Source organism: Procambarus clarkii, chromosome 43, assembly GCF_040958095.1.
Source record: "Procambarus clarkii isolate CNS0578487 chromosome 43, FALCON_Pclarkii_2.0, whole genome shotgun sequence".
Classification (NCBI taxonomy): Eukaryota; Metazoa; Arthropoda; class Malacostraca; order Decapoda; family Cambaridae; genus Procambarus; species Procambarus clarkii.
In genome coordinates this window covers 15,873,345-15,882,501 of record NC_091192.1, presented here as the reverse complement: position 1 = coordinate 15,882,501, position 9,157 = coordinate 15,873,345, and the positions used below count along the sequence as shown (strand labels likewise).

At 49.7% G+C, this 9,157-nt stretch overlaps 1 protein-coding gene across 1 annotated transcript; it reads left to right on the top strand.

Moving 5' to 3' along the window:
• The first annotated feature begins 1,927 nt into the window (after window positions 1-1,927).
• LOC123756041 (DBF4-type zinc finger-containing protein 2 homolog) lies at window positions 1,928-3,031 on the top strand. Its single transcript, XM_045739052.2, has one exon. It carries the CDS (start codon window positions 1,928-1,930, stop codon window positions 3,029-3,031), a length of 1,104 nt encoding a protein of 367 aa, XP_045595008.2.
• The last annotated feature ends 6,126 nt before the right edge of the window (window positions 3,032-9,157 follow it).

The window sequence follows — 9,157 nt, the reverse complement described above, 5'->3', positions numbered from 1 at the left end:
AGTTTATAAACGGAATAGTTTACGAGAGCATATACTTAAACTTTATAAAGCCTCTGGTACTCTGCCTCACTGGCTCCCTGCATATGTGGAGAGACGGGGGGGGGGGGGAGTATATATTGTGCACTTCAAGGAATATTTAAATATTTTATGCAAAATAGAAGGAAGGCATAAATGGAGTCTAATCCGAGAGGAAACCCGTTCATGTGAAGCGCCAGGAGTCATCCAGCATTTACCGGTCTGCTTACGAAACCCGTACATCTTTCAGCAGTCAAGGCAGCGATGTATACAATTATTTAGCGGTTAGTGAGCTTCGTAATATCACAATTCAAGATTATTATTTGTATAACAACCTCGTAGTGCTTTGGGCCTCATAAATTGTTTATTAAATGTAAAAATGCTGCCGAAGTTTAAACAGTGACAACACAACCTGACCTAAACAGTGACAACACAACCAGACCTAAACAGTGACAACACAACCTGACCTAAACAGTGACAACACAACCCGCCCTAAACAGTGACAACACAACCTGACCTAAACAGTGACAACACAACCAGACCTAAACAGTGACAACACAACCTGACCTAAACAGTGACAACACAACATGTCACGTGTTGTTAAGGTAGGGCGGAGTCAGAGTGACATATATATCACACCATAAAGGCGCAGGTTGTCATATATCGCCAGACCCCAGCACCTGATCGCTCAATTTGCATAAATCTTTTCCCGCCAAAACACCAGAGCAGCGCGTCTGTCAGAACTTTGCATTCATGCTTCCCGCCAAAATATCCACCCGGCAGAACTTTACATTCATGCTTCCCGCCAAAACACACACCCGCCCGAACTTTACATTCATGCTTCCCGCCAAAACACACACCCGCCCGAACTTTACATTCATGCTTCCCGCCAAAACACACACCCGCCCGAACTTTACATTCATGCTTCCCGCCAAAATATCCACCCGCCCGAACTTTACATTCATGCTTCCCGCCAAAACACACACCCGCCAGAACTTTACATTCATGCATCCCGCCCGAACTTTACATTCATGCTTCCCGCCAAAACACACACCCGCCCGAACTTTACATTCATGCTTCCCGCCAAAACACACACCCGCCCGAACTTTACATTCATGCTTCCCGCCAAAACACACACCCGCCCGAACTTTACATTCATGCTTCCCGCCAAAACACACACCCGCCCGAACTTTACATTCATGCTTCCCGCCAAAACACACACCCGCCCGAACTTTACATTCATGCTTCCCGCCAAAACACACACCCGCCAGAACTTTACATTCATGCTTCCCGCCAAAACACACACCCGCCAGAACTTTACATTCATGCTTCCCGCCAAAACACACACCCGCCCGAACTTTACATTCATGCTTCCCGCCAAAACACAAACTCGCCAGAACTTTACATTCATGCTTCCCGCCAAAACACACACCCGCCAGAACTTTACATTCATGCTTCCCGCCAAAATATCCACCCGCCCGAACTTTACATTCATGCTTCCCGCCAAAACACAAACTCGCCAGAACTTTACATTCATGCTTCCCGCCAAAACACACACCCGCCAGAACTTTACATTCATGCTTCCCGCCAAAATATCCACCCGGCAGAACTTTACATTCATGCTTCCCGCCAAACAAACGCGTCAGAACTTTGCACTCAGTCCTCCCAGCAGCACACTAGAGCGGCCCGGGCGCCAGAAGTTTACAGTCATTCCACCTCCTAAATTGTCTAGTTCAAAAGTTTCGAAAACTGGATCAGAATAAAAAGTCAAAATAAGAAAACCAAAGGTCCATAACATACAATATTCCCAGCATTATCGTAATGGAAAATGTCAAAAAAAGGCCATTAAGTGAAGGACCCATTGCGTGCCTGTGAGGATATGAGGCTCCTAGCTCCGTGTACCTCTGAGGATATGAGGCTCATGGCTCCGTGTCCCTGTGAGGATATGAGGCTCATGGCTTCGTGTCCCCCTGAGGATATGAGGCTCCTGGCTCCGTGTCCCTGTGAGGATATGAGGCTCCTGGCTCCGTGTCCCTGTGAGGATATGAGGTTCATGGCTTCGTGTCCCTCTGAGGATGTGAGGCTCATGGCTCCGTGTCCCTGTGATGATATGAGGCTCATGGCTCCGTGTCCCCCTAAGGATATGAGGCTCATGGCTTCGTGTCCCCCTGAGGATATGAGGCTCCTGGCTCCGTGTCCCTGTGAGGATATGAGGTTCATGGCTTCGTGTCCCTCTGAGGATGTGAGGCTCATGGCTCCGTGTCCCTGTGATGATATGAGGCTCATGGCTCCGTGTCCCCCTAAGGATATGAGGCTCATGGCTTCGTGTCCCCCTGAGGATATGAGGCTCCTGGCTCCGTGTCCCTGTGAGGATATGAGGTTCATGGCTTCGTGTCCCTCTGAGGATGTGAGGCTCATGGCTCCGTGTCCCTGTGATGATATGAGGCTCATGGCTCCGTGTCCCCCTAAGGATATGAGGCTCATGGCTCCGTGTCCCTCTGAGGATATGAGGCTCATGGCTCCGTGTCCCTGTGAGGATATGAGGCTCATGGCTTCGTGTCCCCCTGAGGATATGAGGTTCATGGCTCCGTGTCCCTGTGAGGATATGAGGCTCATGGCTTCGTGTCCCCCTGAGGATATGAGGCTCATGGCTCCGTGTCCCCCTAAGGATATGAGGCTCATGGCTCCGTGTCCCTCTGAGGATATGAGGCTCATGGCTCCGTGTCCCTGTGAGGATATGAGGCTCATGGCTTCGTGTCCCCCTGAGGATATGAGGTTCATGGCTCCGTGTCCCTGTGAGGATATGAGGCTCATGGCTCCGTGTCCCTGTGAGGATATGAGACTCATGGCTCCGTGTCCCCCTAAGGATATGAGGCTCATGGCTCCGTGTCCCTCTGAGGATATGAGGCTCATGGCTCCGTGTCCCTGTGAGGATATGAGGCTCGTGGCTCCGTGTCCCACTGAGGATATGAGACTCAAGGCTCCGTATCCCCCGGAGGATATTCCTCCATTATGAGCAATATTCCTCCTCTGTTATCACTAAGACATCTTCAGAAACGCTGAAACCAGACAAAAACTTTCCGAGGAAGACATAATTTGCTTTGATTAGTTAAAGTTACCCGTCGTGGCCCCTCGTGGGTACCTGCCCCCCCCCCCATGTGTCTGTCTGTCTGTCTGTCTGTCTGTCTGTGTCCCTCTTCTTCTGTCTCACTATGTTTCCATCCGTCATCTGTCTATAACTTCGTTATCCTCTTCTGTCTGTCTATGATTCTGTTCCCTCTCTTCTTCTGTCCTTCTGTCTACGACTTTCATCCAATTCTGTCTGTCTATCTTTGACCATGTTACCCTCTTATAATGTCTGTCTGTCTGTCTGTCTGTCTGTCTGTGAGTATTACTGTCTCTGCCAGCCTTACTCTGTCTCTTTCTTACTTTCTGTCACTGCCTGTTTATTTTGTCTCTCCATTTGTAGTATATTTGTAGCAGAGAGAGAGAGAGAGAGAGAGAGAGAGAGAGAGAGAGAGAGAGAGAGAGAGAGAGAGAGAGAGAGAGAGAGAGAGAGAGAGACAGAGAGAGAGAGAGAGAGAGAGAGAGAGAGAGAGAGAGAGAGAGAGAGAGAGAGAGAGAGAGAGAGAGAGAGAGACAGAGAGAGAGAGAGAGAGAGAGAGAGAGAGAGAGAGAGAGAGAGAGAGAGAGAGAGAGAGAGAGAGGGAGAGAGAGAGAGAGACAGAGAGAGAGAGAGAGAGAGAGAGAGAGAGAGAGAGAGAGAGAGAGAGAGAGAGACAGAGAGAGAGAGAGAGAGAGAGAGAGAGAGAGAGAGAGAGAGAGAGAGAGAGAGAGAGAGAGAGAGAGAGAGAGAGAGAGGGAGAGAGAGAGAGAGACAGAGAGAGAGAGAGAGAGAGAGAGAGAGAGAGAGAGAGAGAGAGAGAGAGAGAGAGAGAGAGAGAGAGAGAGGGAGAGAGAGAGAGAGACAGAGAGAGAGAGAGAGAGAGAGAGAGAGAGAGAGAGAGAGAGAGAGAGAGAGAGAGAGAGAGAGAGAGAGAGAGAGAGACAGAGAGAGAGAGAGAGACAGAGAGAGAGAGAGAGAGAGAGAGAGAGAGAGAGAGAGAGAGAGAGAGAGAGAGAGAGAGAGAGAGAGAGAGACAGAGAGAGAGAGAGACAGAGAGAGAGAGAGACAGAGAGAGAGTCTTAAGTTCTATAATGTTACAGTGTGTGTGTATGTATTCACCTATTTGTACTCGCCTATTTGTGCCTGCAGGATCAAGCAAAGTTTCCGTCTACTGTGTGAGTGTGTTTAACGTTGGTGTTTAACGCTGGTGTTTAACGTTGGTGTTTAACGCTGGTGTTTAACGTTGGTGTTTAACGCTGGTGTTTAACGTTGGTGTTTAACGTTGGTGTTTAACGTTGGTGTTTAACGTTGGTGTTTAACGCTGGTGTTTAACGTTGGTGTTTAACGTTGGTGTTTAACGCTGGTGTTTAACGTTGGTGTTTAACGTTGGTGTTTAACGCTGGTGTTTAACGCTGGTGTTTAACGTTGGTGTTTAACGTTGGTGTTTAACGTTGGTGTTTAACGAGGGACAACAATCAGTGCTGAGGGTGAAGGGTCCATAATCCCTGGGATTAACGAATACACACGTACTGGTCTTCAAGGGCAAGGGGGGGGGGGAGTCACACTTCCTCCCTCCTTCACACCCTCCATCCCCCCTCCCTCACTCCCTCCCTCTCTCCCTCCCTCCCTCACTCCCTCCCTGGTGTTAAGCGTTAAGTGTTAGGGGTCTCGCCACCTTCGACGGAGCGCTGGTCTGCACTCCACCCCCCTCCCCGCCCCTGATATTGGACGTTACGTGGACAACGCCATCTATTGGTGGTGGCGTGACAGCGGCAAATGGTTCTGGTTTCCTGCCTTGGTCAGACAGAGAGGTCGTTGTGGATGACCTCTGGTGGTGGGCATATCAAGAGCAGCGCCACCTAGTGTGTGCCACGAGCATAATGTCAACTCCCAGGTGAATGAGTGATACCTCCTGGTGTCCCCCTGTCTACCGTCCATTTAACTGATGACGTTTCACGTCCACAGAGGTGATGTGTGGAGGCGGTCGTACTGAAGACGGCAGTTTACCTTGGGCAGTCCACATGCTCTCAGCTTGGTCCTGGAAGAAGACTAAACCGACTCCGATCTCAGCAGTGTTAATGGAGATCGGCTTATCCTGGGATTGTCTTAGGAGAGTAACGGACGACGGTGAGTTGTCTGTGGTGAAGTGCTGCTAGCCAGTTGCTAGAGCCCTCTGCCGGGGGTTAGCTACCCCTGTATACGGTTTAGTGACCCCGATCAGCGTGTGGCTCAAGTCCTCTGCCAGCGAGTGGCTGGAGAGTGATAGTGGGGTGTAGGCACCTTGTGATACTGTCAATGGGCTGGCCCATGTGAAAGATGAACTCGCCAGTGTTTTCCAGTATTAGTTGACGCGGTTCTGGGCGGTGGAAATGCTGGGGTTGGCGAACACTGCATGTGAACCCTATTGGTGTCCTGTGTGAAAGTGACATCACTGTAAATAAGTGTAGTAATAATCTATTAATTATTTTAAAGGTATAAGTGTAAATATATTGGGTGAAGGGAACTGTTTTGTTCATCTCTTCTCCCCCCCCCGTTTCTCTTATTGCACTATATAGCCAATTCTTGAAAGCATGCTACCGACTTGGGGTCGAATACTGTAAACGAGGTTAATCCATCAAGAACCCCGTTACTGGTCCATAGTGGCCGTAACACTCCCTTCCTCTATCCCTAACTCCCTCACTTTGGGGTTAATCTTTAACACTCGTTTGTCTTGGTCGCCCCATGTCTCTTGCCTCAGAGTTGAATGCTCTAAGGCCCTTAACCTCCTTTAAGGTTTTGTCCCATACTTCTTTGGGAGCGGATAGGCGCACGCTCCTCTATTTGCATTCCTCTCTCGTCCTGTCTAAACTCGATTATGGTTGCCCTCCATACTCTTCTGCTTCTCCTTCTACTCTTCGCCGTCTTGATGCTTTGCACCATACTGGGTTGCGCCTCGGCTCTGGTGCCTTTCGTTCAACTCCTGCCCTCCGCTTGTACGCTGACATGCACTGGCTTCATATCTCTCCAGGACCGCTGTGATCGCTATTGTCTTCGCTATCTTGCACGGTCCTTGCAGCATCCTCACTCTCGCTTCTGTTGTCCTTTGACTTTTACCCCTCCTGTAGTTCCTGTTCCTTTTCACCACCTTCCTCTTTGTCAGTTTGTCTCGCTTAAAAGATTCTCTTTTAGTTCGTATTACTAATGTTTCTCCTCGTGTTGTTCCCTCCTTGCCCCCGTGGAGGGTCCCCCTTCCCAAATTTTGTACTTCTCTGACCCGCGTCACTAAAGCTTTTACCCCCTCCTACAGTTCTGAAACGCCTCTTCCTTGAGCACGTTATTTCCCACTCCGTTTCCATCTTCACCGATGGGTCTAAGTCTGCTGACGGTGTGGGCTACTCTGTTGTTTTTCCTGACCACTCTTATGTGTCGCCTTCCTCCGGAGGCTAGCATCTTCACAACAGAACTTTATACTATTCTGTGCTCTTAGTCTCCTGCTTTCTCGTTGTGAATCCTTCTTTGTGGTGGTAGTTGACTCTCGTAGTGCCCTCATGGCTTTGGGGTCCTTTAATCTGGACCATCCGGTGGTCATAGAGATTCAACATTGGCTATTTCTTATCTCCAGTAAATTTTAGTTGGTAGAGTTTTGCTGGGTTCCCAGCCATGTTGGTGTCTCTTTAAATGAGTGCGGATGCTGCCACTAAGGAAGGTATCCGCACTTGTCCCATCTCCCGTAAAGGTGTTCCTTATTCCGACTTTTACCCAGTTATTCATGCCTCCATCCTTGCCCGCTGGCAGGGTTGTTGGCCTTCTGTTACTGGTAACAAACTGCGTGCTCTTAAGTCTTGTGTCCCTGTTACCTTCCTCCTGCCACTGTAACCGGCGGTGGGAAACGGCTCTGGTGAAGTTACATATTGGCCATACACGTTTAACTCACGGTCACTTAATGGAGCACCACCCGGCTCCTTATTGTCCACATTGCATTGTCCCTCTTACGGTCGTGCATATCCTTGTTGAATGTCCTGACTTCCAGGAGGAGCGTGTCTTGCGTTCCAACCATTACCTCGCGGTCAATTGTCCCTCGATAGAATTCTTGGTGAATCGAATACTTTTGATATCGTTCACCTTATGCGTTTTTTTTCTCGTATTGGCATCCTTGGTGATATTTAGCGCCCTCTGATTATTCAGCACATTTGGTGGTGCTACGTAGCCTTCCCGGTTTGGTGCCTTCTTTTGATAATTACTTACTACTCGCTCTTTCCCGCCAGCCTGGCCGCCCACCCCTGCCAGACCCCCCCCACGCCAGCCTGGCCGCCCACGGCGCCACAGTGTAGGCGACAACTCCACATCTGGGACCACCAATACTTTACTTCTTATGTCAGCTCTTTGTTCCTCTGTCTTCCAGTCCCTGCGAGGCTGGTGTGGGTGGGGGGGGGGGGGGAGGAGCAGGAAGAACAAGATGAGGGGGAGGGAGGATGATGAGGAGGGGGAGAATGGGGGAGGGGAAGCATGTGAAGGAGGAAGAAAAGGGGGGGGGGGTGGAGGAGGGAGGAGGATCCAAGAGGAGGAGAAATCGGTAAATTCAATTTTAATAACAGAGTGATTAACTGGGAAGGAATCACCCAAGACCTCCAACTGTGCTGTGATGAACAATTATATAATGCCACTGGGGAACGTGTCGACGGTATATACCACTGGGGAACGTGTTGACGGTATATACCACTGAGGAACGTGTCGACGGTATATACCACTGGGGAACGTGTTGACGGTATATACCACTGGGGAACGTGTCGACGGTATATACCACTGGGGAACGTGTTGACGGTATATACCACTGAGGAACGTGTCGACGGTATATACCACTGAGGAACGTGTAGACGGTATATACCACTGAGGAACGTGTCGACGGTATATACCACTGAGGAACGTGTCGACGGTATATACCACTGAGGAACGTGTAGACGGTATATACCACTGGGGAACGTGTAGACGGTATATACCACTGGGGAACGTGTTGACGGTATATACCACTGGGGAACGTGTTGACGGTATATACCACTGAGGAACGTGTCGACGGTATATACCACTGAGGAACGTGTCGACGGTATATACCACTGAGGAACGTGTCGACGGTATATACCACTGGGGAACGTGTTGACGGTATATACCACTGGGGAACGTGTCGACGGTATATACCACTGGGGAACGTGTTGACGGTATATACCACTGAGGAACGTGTCGACGGTATATACCACTGAGGAACGTGTAGACGGTATATACCACTGAGGAACGTGTCGACGGTATATACCACTGAGGAACGTGTCGACGGTATATACCACTGAGGAACGTGTCGACGGTATATACCACTGAGGAACGTGTCGACGGTATATACCACTGGGGAACGTGTTGACGGTATATACCACTGGGGAACGTGTTGACGGTATATACCACTGAGGAACGTGTCGACGGTATATACCACTGGGGAACGTGTCGACGGTATATACCACTGAGGAACGTGTTGACGGTATATACCACTGAGGAACGTGTCGACGGTATATACCACTGAGGAACGTGTCGACGGTATATACCACTGAGGAACGTGTCGACGGTATATACCACTGAGGAACGTGTCGACGGTATATACCACTGAGGAACGTGTCGACGGTATATACCACTGAGGAACGTGTAGACGGTATATACCACTGGGGAACGTGTAGACGGTATATACCACTGGGGAACGTGTCGACGGTATATACCACTGAGGAACGTGTCGACGGTATATACCACTGAGGAACGTGTCGACGGTATATACCACTGAGGAACGTGTCGACGGTATATACCACTGAGGAACGTGTCGACGGTATATACCACTGAGGAACGTGTCGACGGTATATACCACTGGGGAACGTGTAGACGGTATATACCACTGGGGAACGTGTAGACGGTATATACCACTGAGGAACGTGTAGACGGTATATACCACTGAGGAACGTGTCGACGGTATATACCACTGAGGAACGTGTCGACGGTATATACCACTGAGGAACGTGTCGACGGTAT